General features: G+C 38.8%; 2 protein-coding genes across 2 annotated transcripts in view; both read left to right on the top strand.

Annotated features, from left to right (window-relative positions):
- LOC138044909 (protein sidekick-2-like) overlaps positions 1–8751 on the top strand; it is a 45839-nt gene extending 37088 nt beyond the window's left edge. Inside the window, exons 3-8 of the mRNA XM_068891294.1 lie at positions 1149–1322; positions 1752–2024; positions 2572–2883; positions 3461–3730; positions 4510–4788; positions 8465–8751. Coding sequence (XP_068747395.1) covers positions 1149–1322; positions 1752–2024; positions 2572–2883; positions 3461–3730; positions 4510–4788; positions 8465–8751 — 1595 coding nt within the window. The remainder of the gene's footprint in view (positions 1–1148; positions 1323–1751; positions 2025–2571; positions 2884–3460; positions 3731–4509; positions 4789–8464) is intronic.
- LOC138044906 (hemicentin-1-like) overlaps positions 1208–17500 on the top strand; it is a 66259-nt gene continuing 49966 nt past the window's right edge. The window contains exons 1-5 of the mRNA XM_068891291.1: positions 1208–1322; positions 2572–2883; positions 3461–3730; positions 4510–4788; positions 8465–8716. Of these exons, the coding sequence (XP_068747392.1) occupies positions 1208–1322; positions 2572–2883; positions 3461–3730; positions 4510–4788; positions 8465–8716 (1228 nt within the window). The remainder of the gene's footprint in view (positions 1323–2571; positions 2884–3460; positions 3731–4509; positions 4789–8464; positions 8717–17500) is intronic.

Below are 17500 nucleotides of genomic sequence, written 5' to 3'. Positions count from 1 at the left end.
TGGCACATAATTTCTCCGGCACAATCCTATTAGAGTACCTAACCCAACTGGACTTTTCTCATACCCAAAACTTCCATCTCTCTTTGGCCTCAAGTAAAACGCTCCTATACTCTCTGCAGTCTCTTTGACTAATTCTATGTAGGACTCATAGATAAATTGCAAGCACGGACTATGGCCTTCCTGAGGGCGGTGGCACTCGTGTTTTATGAGCCGAGGTTCTTTCTTTAAATCTTTGAGCCCACCATGAAATGTTTTCGACGTGCTTTCGTCAAAGATAATTAAGTTATCTACAATTTCGAAATTACTGACTCGTAACAACCGGTGTTCATTAGAACGCAGTCCAAATAACTTTCCATTATAAAAATAGAGAGTATAAAGTAAAGACTCAGCTGTTGTCTTTCCCAGCAAGTTCAATTTCCACAACATCGACTCTTCCTCCTCTGTAATCTCTTTTCTTTCGATAATTTTCCTTTCTTTTGCAACACCAAGTTTGTTGGCTTCCCGCATCTCTGCATCTAAAGCATTGCGAAACGGAAGAATTGAATCGGATAATTATTTCCCAAGGATCCCGAGGTAAAATCGTGTAATCGGAGGAATCGTAGAATCAGAGAATACTTTCAGAAAGATGTTTAAACATTAAGTGGTAAATAGGAGAATAGTAACCCTAAATCGGATATACTCTTCCTCCGATTTAGCCATAATCGCACTACTTTCCTGACATGCACTCTTAATTACTTTCTTCGAAGAAAGAAAGTATAGAATTCGACTGTGGCTCTTTTTTGTTTATTTGGGTGGCGATTTGGCTATGCATGCATAAGATTTCTTTGTTAACTTCAGCAGCAATAAGCTGTTACTTTATAAGTAACTGCTGTCAGCTTTTTACTAAGATCTATTTTTCTTGGTCTCGGTCCCAGACCTACTGAAATTTGTCTATGAATCATAACGGCTACTTTTTAAAATGTGTGTTGTAGCATACGAAACGTCAAGTTCATTAAAATGCGTTACTTCACAATGTTCATCACAGCGATCTTCCTTTTATTTCTGATTGAGCTTTGATGGCCGAAGAACATCAGTTTATATGATATTCTTTGTCTTTCTTTAAGAAGGACAGCACTTACCCTGTGCTAACAAATGTTTCTTAAATTTAGTTGATGGTGGCTGGAGTGATTGGAGCCACTGGAGTCTTTGTACAAGGGACTTTAATGGCATGCAGATGCGGACAAGAGAATGCGTCAACCCAAAGCCACGATTCGGTGGGATACCATGCAAAGGATCTACTACAGTTATGAGAGGGTGCACAAACACGTCAAGTTGTCAGCAAGGTATATTACCAAAGTCAATGCTGTTTGAGTTTGAATTGCTTGCTAAGCAGCTCCTCAAATACCGGTCAATACCCTCTTACTCGTCGGCTTGTCCTTTTCGTCATTTACAGAATGTTCATTCTCACTGTGTCGCATTTTTGCCAGCTTTCTTCAAACAAAATGTTGCTGAAATCTCCGGCATCCTGCCCTTAGCAAATGTTTATACACACATTTGATTTAGGGAGAAAGCTAGGCGCTTTTGCACCATTAGTTGTAAGAAATAGATGGCCAGTGAACAACGCCTCCCAAAAAAGGATACACGGAGTTGTCATCATATCTCTATTAATTTATCGAGGTCAACATACGTACATGTAATATTAATCAATTACAACCCAGCTAACAATTGCAGAATTGCTAGTTATTCACTAGCTTCGCAATTTCCTTTATTAGAATTTCCACTGCGTTTTCAAACAGAGGGCAATCCATCTACTGGACTGATGCAAATTTACAAGAAAAACACCTGGAAAGCGCTCTGTACCACACATTGGAATAATTTTGAAAGAATTTTTGCCTGCCAAGTAAATGGCTACTCTGACTACAATGATGACAATTTTACACGCAATTGGAAAAGAGGAAATACAAGCTTGGTGAACACCACTTCTCATTCCTGTTCATCAATCATTCAAAGTTGTGGGCTCATTAACAAACAAATCCATTGTCCAGGTACAATGTGTACATAAATAAAACCTGTTCTATCCATACCATCGCATAGTTTTAAGTCAACTGAAAACCCTATTTGTTGGTTTATAATAGCCTGTGGCTAGCTGTATATGTCTCACTGCTGGTAAAAAAAAGGCAAGGCACTAATTGGAAGAATAGCCTCTGAGGTACAGTTAGGCTAAACGAGAAAATGTTTCACTTAGTTGCGCTGCAGAGCAGGACTTATCTAAGGACAGTGCCCAAACCTCTAGACCACACGTCACGGTCTATGTGACTTATTATTCTGAAACGGCTAACTCTACTTTTGAGAAATGAAGGCCCAACTGCAACAGTTTCGATGAGTGGGCTTCCTCTTGAAACATTATCATTGCTACACTATTAAATTAATGCTTTTAGCATCGCCTATCCTGTTCAAAGTTTAAGTCAAACTAAGATAAACTTGAGATATTGAGGAATGGACAATGAACAGAAAACAATGTTTTGTTGAAAAACGAACCGTGGAGGACAATTAGAACCAAGCATTGCTTTGATTGGTGTTTCATTCTTTCAGTACCTGTGCGCATTACTGGGGCGAAAGTTGGGTATGGTGGAAGAGTAGAGGTCTTTTACCGCGGAAGGTGGGGCAAGATCTGCCGCAATGAATGGGATATCAATGATGTCAAAGTTGTTTGTAAACAACTTGGCTTTAGAGGTGCCCTTGCCGAATTCATGACGGGAAATATTACCACTGATAAAAGCATACCCGTTGTGATGTCAGATATAGCTTGTACTGGACAGGAATCCGTTTTAGCCCAATGTAATCGTTCAGATGGAGACCACAGGTGTCCAGAAGACATTGGAGCTCAGGCTTTGTGTGTGCCAAGTAAGTAGTCACTTTTGACCATGACTGTGTATTTAATGTATTCCTGACAAACAGGAAGTTCTTACCAGAGCCATTTTTTTGACTTGATCACTCTTATTAGTATATTGTTTAACATTTGTGGGGACAGCTAAGTATTCTGTGCGGTGAATCATCAGTTATGCCAATTCCAATCAAACTTTAATTTCACTCTAACTCCATTTCGAACAACAACAAAAAAACATTTTTATTTGCACATTTTAATCTAAATCTACAACGGAAATCACTAAAGGAAAAGCAAGGATCTAGCTATGTGTGTACTGGTCGTAGTAGCAAAGCAGCTTTCGAGTTCACCATTCCTACTCAAATTTGAACACTGGATAATGGAAAAGTGATGAAACAAATAAAAACTAGCAGAAAAGGATTACGGTTGAAATAGAAGAATTCAAGAAGTAACAGTTCTAGAAGAATAAAATGTGTTTGAAAATAGATTAAGATACAAGAATCTTTAAATTAAAAAAATATATTTACTGCGAAAGGTTTGCAAACACTGATGAGAAACTTTGGAAAGTAATTTTTTTATATAACAATTTTCTTGTAGATAACGTGAAAGTTCTGGAAACGAAAAGCCTTAGTTTTAATCTTGGTAGCACTGAGACCGTGAAATGTTCCTTAAAGAATGAAAATCAGAATGAGCGTGAGATGGTTAAATGGTATGAAATTGGCACCACTGCTAGAGAACTCAAGTCAGAAGGGAGAATTGAGGTCAATGGTGAAACTTTGACAATAAAAGATATTCAGCTGCGTGATGGCGGAACATATGAGTGTCGAGGAGTAGGTTACACTCGGTTCTACACAGTTTACGTCAATGGTGAGTTTTTAAAATGATGAGAAAGCCATCAATATGCTATAAATCAGCTACAGCGACAACAACAAAATCGAATTTATCCTTATCCTCATCATCTTAATTTTCACCTTCATCAACATGATCCTAATCATTACGATCATCACCTTCATGTTCTTCATTGTCTTCATTATTCTTAAATTTCCTTTGTACCAGGTAGATTTATTTCTCGACTACTACTGTTCGTGTCTCTCGCTGTAAAATTAGCTTTTTACTTACCTCTAACCTCACTGTTTGTTTATCTGGTCTACTGAGACATTTTTCTACAACTTAATCATCTGCATTGCTCTTTCCTTCTTCGAACTTCCATTTCATTGCACATTACCAGCAATTACATATATTTTTCATAAGAACTCTATCAATCATTTATCTCCATTAGATAAGATTGTCAGTCTTTCCGTGAAAGGGACCAATGCAGTTGTTAAGCAACTAGATCAGTTGCAAAAGAAGCCTGAAATATTCAATCATTCAATCTGGGTCATTTGCAAGTTCGCATTGTAACCCATAATAGGTGGATGCATGATTGAGGATGGATGTATGAAATATTTCATGGGTATGAGGCCTGTTTAAGACTGGATTGTTTCAGGCTTCCTTCGCAACTGACCAATTCAAGTTGCTTCATTACTGCGATAATCTACACAACCGCAATTATAATCCACGAAATTTTCATTTATTCCTTCTATCATTATTGTTATCATGTGTTAGTACTGCAGAAAATTTATCCATCACTTTTTTTTCTTCTTTAGCCCAATTTAAAAACAAAAGACCACATCAATATCTTATATATGGCAAACCTGGAAAAATAAGATGTACTGCAGAAGGAAATCCTCGTCCTCAATTTGAATGGAGAAAAAACGAAAAACTACTCTTGAAGGATGACAGATTAAAACAGTTGTCAGATGGCAGCTTGCAGATCGATACAGTTTGGCCGGAAGATGAGGGAGCTTACAAATGTTCCATGAAACAAAGCAAAGGAAATGAGAGAATCACTGTTGATTCCCAAGCTATCACCGTGTATGTCATAGGTGGGTAAAGGTGGAAATGATAAAGATTGCATTCGTAAAGAAGTCAGAAAAATACCAGTTCCCAAAAGCTAGCACAAATTTGGAACACCAGAACAAAGGCAATGAGTAAGACAACCAAAGTTCAGATCAACGTCATTCCTTGAATAATAGGCAAATACTTAATAACAAATGACGTCTTACCACTCCATGCTACTGTACCCACGAATCTGTCAAATCCCTAGACATAAGAAGGACGAAGGAGGCTATCATTAGATAATGGCACCTCACACCAACAGTTCACAAAGTACTCCTGAATTGTAATCAAAGTCTTGTATTTAGCAGACTTGATTTAAAGTAGGGTTACCATCATTTGGAGGTAGACCTTGAGGCACACATTATCACGATCTTTATGACCCACTGAGGATTATTTCGCTAAAAGCGCCTCACATTTCGCATAGGTTCAGCTCAGATTTGTCTGGTTTGTAGCTGGGCCTGCCACTCCACGTGGGATGATACCACTGTAAATAAAGAAGTTTCAGAAGATGATTAAGAGGTTGTTGGACGGGACAAATGCCTGAAGAACGGAACCTTAAATACTGATCAGTGCAAGAGTATATACCGGTTAGCAATAAAATATGCTTAGTTGGGGTACTAGGATTGTGATACCCAGTACACTGGGGCCTCAGGACCTTATTACACTTGCTCATGAAGAGTATCCTGGGATTTTTCGTTAGACGCAGAGTCTGCATTCAAAAGTGCAATTTCCTAGAAGACGTAAATATATTCTGCAGGATGTGCTTTGGCTTCCAACTTGTTAGCAGTCCAACCTACCCAGAGCCAATCACATCAACTCCTTTACCAGAGGCCGTGGCAAGACCTATCCATTTCTTTGTTGGATTCACTACCTTGTCGGTGTTGGTTGATAGCTGGAGTATATATTGTAAAATTCATGAGATTGGAGAAACTGAAATGCAAGTTGGAAAGATCATCGCAGTTATGTGTTGCAAAGAAATTAAGAGCACGAAAGGATCAATCAAGGCTTGAACAGGATTCGAACCCATGACCGTGTGATTGGGCTGCACTTGCCCTACCAACTAAGCTATCAAGCCTGTTGGGACCTGGTGATTTTCAAGTTGAAGTTTATCCCATACCAGGTGAACGAACTTTGTTCACCTTGTGCTGGATAAACTTGAATTCACAATTAACCAATTTCGATATATTAAAATTCAGTCCTAAACAAAAGGCATCATCTCTAGATTCTGGCCAATAAATATGAGGATTTGTATGAGTTTATTCCCCAGAGCCTCGAGATGATGCCTTTTGTTTACGACAGAATATAAATATACCGAAAGTGGGATATTGACCGTCTTTCAATTAACCAGTTATCAACGGGCTTCATAGGTCCGTTGTTAGAGCAAGTGCAGTGCAATTGCACTGTCCTGGGTTTGAATCCCATTCAAGCCTGGATTTTTTCAGGCTTCCTTTGCCGCTTTTGCTTCATTCCGCAGTTCAAACATATAAATCTTAATAAATTCTATAAAAAAGAAATCAGTTTGGAGAAACTCTTCATACGCCTGGTTTACCCTATTTGACCACTGACAACAGACTGCAGTTTACTTCCAGTGTATTTTTAAAGTACTAAAAAGCTTGTAAGGCCCTCCCATGGGTTTTGGGGAAAAAGGGAACATCGCTAATTTGAACTGGGGAGCAAGGGAACAATAAAAAGAATATCTTAAGGAACAAGTTTCGGGACAAAAAAGCTGCGAACAAGTTTGAAAGTAATTTCGGGAACAAGGGAACAAGGCCTCCCCTAGGAGGGCCTCGCTTGTGGCGTAGAGCGTAGGAAGACAAAGCTATATTATGCCCCCAAGCAAATGGCAAAGTGGAGAGAATGAACAAGCCTTCTAAAGTGAATCAGAATAGCTCAAACAGGGGGCAAACAATACAAGACCGAAATTTGCAAGTATCTGGTGGCAAGGCGATCAACCCCACATACTTCCCCTGGTGTAAACCAGAAGAACATTTGTCTGAATCAAAGGAGAATTCGTGCGAGGTGGACTGAGAGGGGATAGCAGTGGAAGAGCGAGGCAGAGAAAGTGATTGAAAGTGATAGCCAAGCTATACGTAGAAAAAACCGGCGAGACGAATGCGAAACAATACAAGACCGAAATTTGCGAGTATCTGGTGGCAAAGAGATCAACTCCACATACGTCCACTGGTTTAAGCCAGAAGAACATTTGTCTGAGAGGATAATTCGTCCGAGGCGGACTGAGAGGTGACAGTAGTGGAAGAGCGAGGCAGAGACAGGAATTGAAAGTGATAGCCAAGCTATACGTAGAAAAAAGCAGCAAGACAAATGCGAGGTTTTGGTCCCAAGTGTCAAGGTTCTTTTGAAACAAGACGGGAATTGAAACATTTGGCACCGCAGCCGTATGAAGTTGTTTGCAAAAATAGAAACAACACTACCATTGAATCTCCACAAGTTTTTTTATTTAAGAGGAATTCCAGAACCTGTTCCAGAACCTCCGACAGAATGTAGGAAAGACCGGAATTTTATGAAAACCTGATCCTGAAGATCCCAACACTGGTTGTGAAAGAACAAGAATCAATGTCCATTCCTGACGTACTTTCAGATTTGACACTTTTTCAGACTTGAAGACTTATTTTTGCAGACTTTACAGACTTTTTGTGTCCTTTACGCATTAATATTATCCTAACAACACGCTGAAACCAAAACAATAGCGGGGAAGAGAATGTGTGCGTGTCTGGTAAATGTAGATAAAGACGAGAACTTTGTCCTGACAGAATGAATGACCACCTTGCTTTCAGGACAAGTCAGTTATAACTTTCAAGCATTGTTATCTCTTCAGTTAATGCTAAGACTTATAAATGGGGGTCGACTAGTTTCTGAAGGAAAATGGTGGATGTCATGCGTATGTACATTCTATGGATGTCACGTGATGCATATTGTTGCGTGTTAAGGCTGTTGAGTACTTTTGGGAATAACGTTTGGCGGACTTATTTCGCAGGTTTTGTATGTGAGGGTAAATCTAGTTTAATCTGTTCCCACAGAGAGAGGATTATTTAGCCATAGTCAACAACAACAACAACATCAATTTTATTAAACTCTACCATCGCTGACATCAAGTACATAAATAACTTGTAAATACCATAGGCTAGTCGAGGCGAGTTGTGTAGATGAAAAGTAATTAAATTACATAGAACTATTAAGCTCATTGATACCAAATTATAAGCAATAATTACGTTTGGAGTAAATTAAAATACATTAATATCACTGACAGATGTAGATAAATAAAATCACTCAAATGACTTACACTACGCAAAACAATAACAAGAAAAACAACATAGTGGATACATTAACTACAGAAAAAGCTATGTAAAATATACATTAATTTTAGATAATAGGCTAGGGCCTTCAACATAATCCTCCTCGCCTTCTATGACTAAAAATAAAGCTTTGATAGTGTTTTACAAAACCGTGTTCAAATTCATTTTCACTTTGGCTGCTAGTAGTGTAGGTATTTTGTTCATGGTACGAAAAAGTGAGGGAACAGGAGACAAACGTTTACCTACTTGAAGCAACTTTTTTTTTCTGGAAGGTTCTGAAGAATGAATAATGGTTATGAACTGCTAAAGACCAAGTAAGATCTTATTATATTAATTCTTTTCTTTTAAGTTCCACCAAGTGTCCAGCTGTCAAGATTACCCGATAATGTACTTGAAGGAGGCAGTGTTACTTTGATTTGTGCTGTTGATGGTTCACCACAGCCCCAAAAAATAAGCTGGTTTAAGGATAAACGTCTGTTTACAGAAGGGAACAAAACATTCGTCATAAGAAACATAACAGAAGAAGCAGAAGGCACCTACGCCTGTGAAGCAAAGAACGACGGAGGCGCTGCAAACGATAGCATTGATATTATAGTTGATGGTAAGAAGGAACGTAATGCATTACAGTTTTCATGATAGACAGAAATATTATTCCATGAACGGTCGTACTTAGCACATAGACTTGAGATTCAGGCTGGATATTGACACCACAAATTTGTCTTCAGAAATATGCGGAAATATCAGTTCCAACATTTCAAGGTGCGAGGAGCAATTGTGCGATTATTAATAAGTAATCTGCATTCCTTGAGCCTAACCTCTTGACAAGAATTGTTGGTATCACTCTCTGCCATCTGTTTTTTAATTTCATCCGTTACATGTAGATGTCGGTAAAATCCGTTCTTAGGTTGAATCCGCTTTTACCTAGGTTAAATTGGTTATCCTCATTTTACCTAGGTTGAAAAGGATTCAAAACACCTTTGAGTTTGCCTTCCCTCAACCTCTCAGTGTCTTACGCATCTCAACACATCTTCTTAATCTTTCGTATCATCTCATGGGTTTCTGTAGTCATCCACTTATCCCTTCAGTCTCAACATTACAAATTAGTACGGGAACAGAAAACTGTACTCTGGACTTACCGGTACTCGAAATCGGACCCTCCACATCTGTAGTTGTGTGTTTTCACTACGACACTACAACGACAAATATGCTCAACTCAACATAGTTCTTTTGACTACTTACTTCTGTATAATTCATGAATTGATATCCATGTATAATAACCATGCAAAACTAATCCTAAACTGACCCTACTTTTTCTCTAGGCTTAATTTAGGTTCCAAACAAAAGTTTCTTGAATTCATCTGAGTGCATTTTCAACCAAGGTAAAATGAGACCAAATGAGGATCACCAACGTAACCTGGGTAAAAATGGATTCAACTACCGGCAACATAGAAAGTATGCCTGAAACCATTAAGGCCATATCATTAAGGTTTTACTGTGAATCAAGCGGTACTTAACGCAATTTTAAGCAAGACAAAAATCTAAAAAGAAATTGGCGTTAAGACCAGTTATAAACTAAACACTGCTTAAGCACTTTTTTGGCAAACAGAATTTCTTTTGTAAACTACAACGTTTAAAGTCAAGACAACGGGACACTGAATTAAGACAAGCTCTGTCAACTTAAATCCTCATTTCTACCATGGATAGCCTATTGTCAAACATCATGGCATTATTTCTATGCAAAGTTAGACAAACGTAGGGGGGATCTCCAAGGTAAGAGTGTGCGTCTCTGCATCATCTTTAAGGTCAAAACTACGATTTCTCAAGATTTGCTTGAATAAGAAACAGTGCACCCAGGTAAAAAGACAGGGATCCCGTCAATCCCACCTGGGATCCCAGGTGGGATTGCCGGGATCCCGCCACCATTGGTTGGATCCCGTTTGTCCCGCCCAGGGTCCAACCTGGGATCTCGCCTACCACCCGGGACCCAAGGTGGGATAGTACCTCCCACCCGGGATCCAAGGTGGGATCCCGCCTTCCACCTGGGACCCAAGGCGGGATCCCACCACCCAGGGTCCAACCTGCTATCCTGCCTCTTACCCCTGATCCGAAGGTGGGATCTCGCCTCCCACCTCGTGTCCAACCAGATCTTTCAGTCAATAACTGTATTAATTATTAGTAAATACACGGGAGTTTCACAACAAGCCGGCGACCAGAGTTCTGTCGGCTACTCGACTGTATGTCGCCGGCTACGCTGGTCATAACAATTAGCTCGTGACAAACAATCTCGATTGTTACAGCCGCCTGCTTTTCCAGAGTTGGCGCCTACTTCAAAAGATTTTGAAACCCCTAATACACTTCACATTCTTCATTATTTGGCTTGATTAAAATCTATCGAGTATCCGATCCACATGTGCATCTTTGCAAATATCATTAGTCTGCATTGTTTGCTAGAATATGCTATATAAATTTATGTAATTCATCAACTGTCTCATCTAAATATGTGGGTTATGTATCTTACCAAGATTGTGGTAAGTGGGGAGGGCAAAACGGACTTAATTTTGTTACTCCATCAGAAAACTTACTTTGCTAACATATACGACATATGTAACTAACACTTTATGAATTTCTTGTTTCTTACTGTAACCTTCCTGCATGACCTCGTTGTACCCGTTGTAACGTTCACTGAACATTGACAGTAATTGAACATGCAAACAGTTCCTTGCTTGCATGCTTTTTGAGTTTTCTTTTAATACCGTTCGTTCAACTAGCAAACATTGGTTCAATCAGCGTTCCGTACCTGACCTTCTCCAACATGAACAACGTCCACGACACGTATTTACAGTAGCAACTTTGAATCATGTAGTAAAGTCCAGCATTTCCTTAAATCCTCAAAGGTTTACCAACTTGAAAGAACAATATTAAGTGTTTCTCTTGCTTCTAACACTTCAAATGCGCTAGAATATTCTAATCAATGCTGACAACAACAGCTTAAAACGAGTGCACTTTTCTCCATCGCAAGATTAGCGGCCATGCTTGTTGTTTCCCAGGCTTCCCCGTGATTTTAGCACATGCACGATTTCATTTACGATGTCACGTGCGGCTTTTGAACCGATAGAAAATTGTAAAATGAAGTTCCGTTGAACAGTTCAAATTCACGCGGACTTCACAAGCAACAGCTTTGCAAACAGAATATTTTCGTTACTTTCTCAGAGAAAGAGTGTCTTGCACTAATACCCATGTTATTTTCGAGAGAAAGTGATCAATTGCGAAATTCTTCACATAAAGCATGTTTCCAAGTCAGCAACTCAGCTGGATTATTTCGGAAAGGTATGTTCTTCTTCGTTAACATTAGCTTTATACTTTGGTTTTCTAATAACTTTGCGTAAGCTTAATAGACTAATCCTTCAAAGATACATCTTAATTTAAGATGCATGCACAGACATGCTTTTGATTGATTCCTTTTTGTTTACTGCAGAAAAAAACTGTGCTTCTTGTTGCAAATCTATTAATCGTCAATGGAATACTCTGAAAATTTTATGTTCTGGCGCTAGTAGGCTGTGGCAGACTTGTCAAGACTTGCAATGTTAAATTAAATAGGAGAAGAAATAGCGAAGTTTCCGATATGCATGAATTGTCTATCCTACAAGTTGGGAGAATAAGTTTCCAGTTAATTTATAATGACTTATTGAGTTAATTTATAATGACTTATTGAGAGTTAAACTAGATCCCCCAGCTATGACATTTGAGTAGGTGTGTTTATTTCAGCTTCGATTCATAATATTCATAGGTCTATCTAGTCTGATATGTGGACCACCTGTTCAGCGACTTTGAAAGAAGCAGTCATTTAGCATTATTTTTTTCCATATACATGCATGCTTGTATTATTCAAAGATGTTTATTTAAAAACTTGGCTGTGGCTATTCGTACGGAACCCGTACTCCAACTTATATTTGCTATTCATACGGGATTAAATCTCTTCTTGTTCCTGAAATTTATATGAAAATTCTAAGTCTCTTAAAATTTATGGTCAACAAATTTCCATGAAACCGTAAGTTTCTTGTTCAATTTTTACGCGAAAAAAAAATCAGTGTCAAATTTTAAGGAAAAAAAAAATTCAATGTGGCAAATGGATAAGTGAAGAAATCTAAATAAGATTTTGTCAGTCTATACTTTGGCTCAAGTTCTTTTTTATGATGATTTACTTTAAAATCTTTTCTGTTGATGAATGTATTTTTATATTTTCTATGTATAATGATAGTCGATCAGCGATCGACTGAAGTTGTAACAAGATTAACTCTACATATACGCAGCTAGCAATAAATGCCAAACTGATCTAAGTATTTGTATAGTATTCTGGTTGATTGATAGCTGTTAATATTCGGAGCCTTTTTGATGGGGAGAAATTGTTGGTAAGGAAGCTACATGAGAGGACTCCATGTGATATTTTCCACCACCCCACTTTATGGGGATTTTTTGTTATTAAAAAAAAATTAAGACTCCCAGGTGGGAATAAATAGGATCCTGTTTGGGTCATAAACCAGTGACATCACAGGTGAGGTTGGCGGGTTCCCATTTGGTATCTTACCTAACTGTAGTTCAAAACTGGGATCCCAGGTGGGATTGGCGGGATCCCACCAGGGACAAACATTGCTAGGTGGAAGTGGCGGGATTTTGCATGGAACGAGGCCGGGATCCCGGGTGGGTGGGCGGGATTTTTGTCTGGAATGAAGCCGGGATCCCATGTGGGACGTTTCATAATCCCGACTGGGATCCCAGTTGGGATTGGTGGGATCCTGGGTGGGTTTGACGGGATCCCACCTGACTTTTTTACCTGGGTGACGACTAAGCTTTTACACTCTGGGGTTACATGCAATATTGATGTTCCAATTAATACATATAATATGATCGGCAGATCCAGATCTGTATCACATTTACAAACTCGAGATAAAGCGAATATTGTATATGACTTATGAAACATAAACATTTAGTTGTTAAGTTATACTAGGTATTTTTGGCGATTCAAGGTATTTTAAGAGCAAAATCGAAAGAAACATTTATCTAAATGAAGAGAAATCTGTATCTGATAAAAAAGATATGGATTAACAAAGCATTTGCTTTGTTTCCCCTCATGAATTTTTAATTTTTTTTTTTAAGTGAAGAAAAAGCGCCTGCCTAGGCCATATTGAAGAGCACCAATGAAAATAATGACTTCACTATGCAGATGACATAAAAATACACAGGATCCAAACAGTGCGAAAAACACACCAAGGACCCAGTGTGTGGTCTTAATTGTGGCTAGCAGTGCAATATAACACTTGTTAAACACTTGTATCAAGAAGAATAAACTTGAAACAGACAACTGTAATAAACGACAGAACAAGTCTTCTGAGGATGACAAAAATAAGAAAAGTGAATTAAAGATGATCGTACAAAGGATTGCTTAGGCCACAGAATATGTTGTATGTTTTTGTTCTCTTTTTTGGCCTTGACCATTTACAAAACACAATAGTTGTTTACTCCGTACTGAGGGACTAGCCAATCGAAACGTGTTTGTTACGTAATTCATGCATAGTGTATGAGCGCAAAACAAAAGATTGTGCACGTTCCAACCTAATTCTTGGCCTCTTTGTTTGTTCCATTGATGTTTGCCGATCTTCAAAACCATTCCCCTCTATTAACTATGCTTAGGCTAGGGCTAGTTCAGTGGCATTTTTAGCATTAACATTGAATTTAATGATGTTATCTTTTCTTATTCATTTACCTCTAAAGTGTTGTTGTTCTGTTCCGTCGTTTCGTCGTGTTTCATTGGCCCTGAAAAGCCCCTATGGGGAGCGGTCAATTATGTATGTATGTATGTATGTATGTATGTATGTATGTATGTATGTATGTATGTATGTATGTATGTATGTATGTATGTATGGATGTAAGTGTTGTGAATTCGCAGAAATGCTAAATAGGCTCTTTGCATGACGTGATCACGTGCTTGGATACCACTTAGCAACGGTTTGCTGGATGGCAAGTTATCCAGGCATTGTCCTGATCAACAAAGCGTTGAGTGCGATCAAGCGGTGCTCTTAAACGGTAATCATCGGTCTACAAAGTTCTTCCCTGTCCAATTATTGCGATAAATTCGACAGTTGAAGTTTAAACGTTGTTCTTGTGGCCTCTGGGGATAAAGTGAACCAAAATATTGCAATTATTTTGAGTTTTGACGCTCGTTTCGCGGCGGTGCTGTCGAATTCGCTATGGCGGCTGAGGAATCAACAGTGGTGCCTTCTGAAGGTAAATTGTACGATTCTTTTCACCAGTTTACTGTTTTTTTCTACTTTTACCGTACCAAGTTCGGATAGTGATTAAACACAATTGTTTTTCTTCGCCGTAGGAAACCAAGAAGTCATTCACCGAAGGGTTCAGTTCCGAGAATGGTGGCGAACCAGTACCAGCGAAGAAAAGGAATAGAGATAATTATCACGGCAGCGTTCCTCTGTGCAATAATGACGCACGCTACGACGAGCACAACCTGTTATCATTTAATAGATTCCCTGTAAAGTAGCAACATAGGAGAAGGTGGTTGCACAGAATTCGAAGGGATGTTGGAGAGTTTTTTTCAGGTTAGATAACAACATAGACTGGCTATTTTCTTAAACTTGTTTAAAATTATGTACTGGTTGTTCAGGTCATATCATAAATTACCCAACAGCTGTACAATGCAAACCACAGGCGACCCAAAGACATAATTTGGATGCGCAGTCAACGTAACAGTTTGTAAGGTTTATATGGGGAACATGAAATACAGAAAAAAAATCGGCTAATCCTAGTTTATAGCGAGGAAAATACAAGAAATAAACTTACTTTTACTTCATCTTGTGTCCTTGTGTCGATTTCAGGCGTTCTGGGCAAGTTTTGAAATTTGCTCCTATTCTTCATTAAAAGAAGACTAGGCTGAAAACTCCGAACCTGTGAAGCCACTGATCACTCCGCGATCGAGGACCATTTAATCCCAAAAATCGACTTGATTCGGCCTTTTGTCCACTCTCACATGAAGATCGATAACAAACGATATAGCAAAAATGCCCAGAGTCCCAGAGCAATCTCTACATGCTTAGAGAACAAGCCAGTTTTTACGAAGAACCCGCCGTTTTCTCCAGTCTGAGAGCCGTTCGCCATTCAAACAGGACACGACCGTTGGTCTGGTGACAATTTTAGTTTCTCTCTCTGGGTAGGGATCCAAGATCTAACGTCTAAACCCTTTGTCTCGAAAACCTAGCTCAACTACGTAAACACGCAAATATCAGTTGATTCTCGAGAGTTTTCCCAGAGAAAAATTACTGGCTCCCCGCTGCTCTGCCATGGAATCAAAAACCATCGAACCTAACGAGTCGTTCTCAGCTGAAAGCAACAAAAAAAATCCATTCGCTGTCCTGGTCGTTGTGAGCAATGGACGTCTTTCGATTGCTAAGAATGCGATGTGATGATTATCCAAATTGGTACACCTGTCAAGTTCTCACGCTGGCCTGGCGAGATCAGGTGTACCATTTTTCATAATCTGCCAAGGTCTTAAAAAGCGTGATTTGCCTTTATTTTAAAATTCTTTTCTCTATCCAAAATTTAATTCGAAAACATAGTTTCTCAAGTTTGGGGATACTGTTAAGAGTACAGAATGGTAATGTTGCTAGAGTGAAATGATGGTTGTTTGGAAGATTATGCAAATCAGTAAACCTGTGACATTCCTACGCCGGCCTGGCACCGGAAGCCAGCAATATTCCAATCAAAATTCGAGTTTTGACCTGAGTGACCACGAGTGACCACGACTGAAATTGAATCAAAATATCTCCGTTTTGTTACTATGACGTCACATTCACATCATTTTATCAAATACCGTATCTATTAGAAGGAGACTACTGACTGAAGCTTTTCCACGGCACACATTCCATAATTGAAAAAAAGGCAAAAAAAATTTAGATTAAAATTTAAAAAAAATTATAACTACGTATCTTTTATTATGTTACCATGTTATTTAACTTTTTTTAAAACACGCCAAGCGTTAGATTTGACATTCACAATGAAGTACTTGTCCAGACATCTCGTCGGCAACACATTTGAAAGTTGAATGGAATTTCCCAAAGCTAAGGGTTGATCATTGACATCAATACCGCGCGGCCTTGGGCCGAGCACGGTTCTTGCTCTGCGCGTTGTTTATTTTTTGTTGTTGTTGTTGTTTTGTCGGTGAGCAGACCCAAATTTCCAATCGGCCATACAGTCAGTGGGACTTCGAATCACGTAACTGATGATGTTTATTCGCCAAAAGCTGTTAAAACGTTAATGTACCTAAAATTTTATCAATATTCCACTCTTCATTTGGTACAAAATGTATTGCCTTTTTGTGTTATTGAAGCACTTGATTCGAAGCGAGTATTAAGGAAATAAAACGCTATTACGTCATCGAAGGAATGAGTCGACGTTGCAACCTCCATTGGTAGGGAAGTAACCACCGTTCTAAAGATAGCCGTGGATAACGTAATTGTTGAAATATGTGACTCGTGTGACTACTTTGCTAGCCCTTTAATCGTGTAAAAAAACAATTTAATTTAATCGTGACTTTTAAGAAAGAAAGCTGTAAGTTGCTAATAGTGTTATTATCGTATCGTTTCTACCCATACACATCACGAAGAAAGTTCCAGATTAATTAAGATCATTACGTCATCAAAGATTTTACAACGGCTACGACTGATGGTGCAATCGCAGATTTCGCAACAGCTATAACAGATGGTGCAGTAGTTGTTTTTATTTGTTGTGCTACAGATTGATCAGGTGATCTTGTGTCTACAGTCATCAGTGAATCAGCAAGGACTGCTTTGGAATGTGCACTACTTTGTGACTATAGTGGTAAAAAAAGAGATAAATTTTCAAATCGCGGTTATAAGATTTAAAAGATCTTCTTGTTGGGTTGCTAAAATAGAGCCTGTTACATAATCAGCTTAGAAGTGTTTAGGTGATCCAATTTATTCAGTCACCTCTCAGCTGTTGTCGTAGCATGGACTAGAGTGTTGTTGATTAGTCTGCATTGTCCTGAAAACCGTAATATATGCAGAGACATTTTTTTTAAAACTTTCTAGATTTGCATAAGTATAAAACTTGCGAGTTTAGCTCGATGTGTATAATATTTAGTGTGTGCTGAAGGAATAAAGTCGTGTTGCCAACTGGAGTAGTTAACATGGTGTCAGGATTTTAACAAACTCAGCCAAGACTAACGTCGACAGCGATCACCGCTAGTTTCTCGGAAGTATCATTTCTCTCAATCTACAATGGCTAAATTGGAGCATTTACCAGCGCCGAAAGGAAACTTCACGCCGGGCCCCGAATGCTACCAAAAGTGCTTGGATTG

This window comes from Montipora capricornis, chromosome 4, assembly GCF_036669925.1.
Source record: "Montipora capricornis isolate CH-2021 chromosome 4, ASM3666992v2, whole genome shotgun sequence".
NCBI lineage: Eukaryota > Metazoa > Cnidaria > Anthozoa > Scleractinia > Acroporidae > Montipora > Montipora capricornis.
The sequence above is the reverse complement of the archived record's forward strand: the minus strand, read 5'-3'. Positions and strand labels throughout refer to the sequence as shown.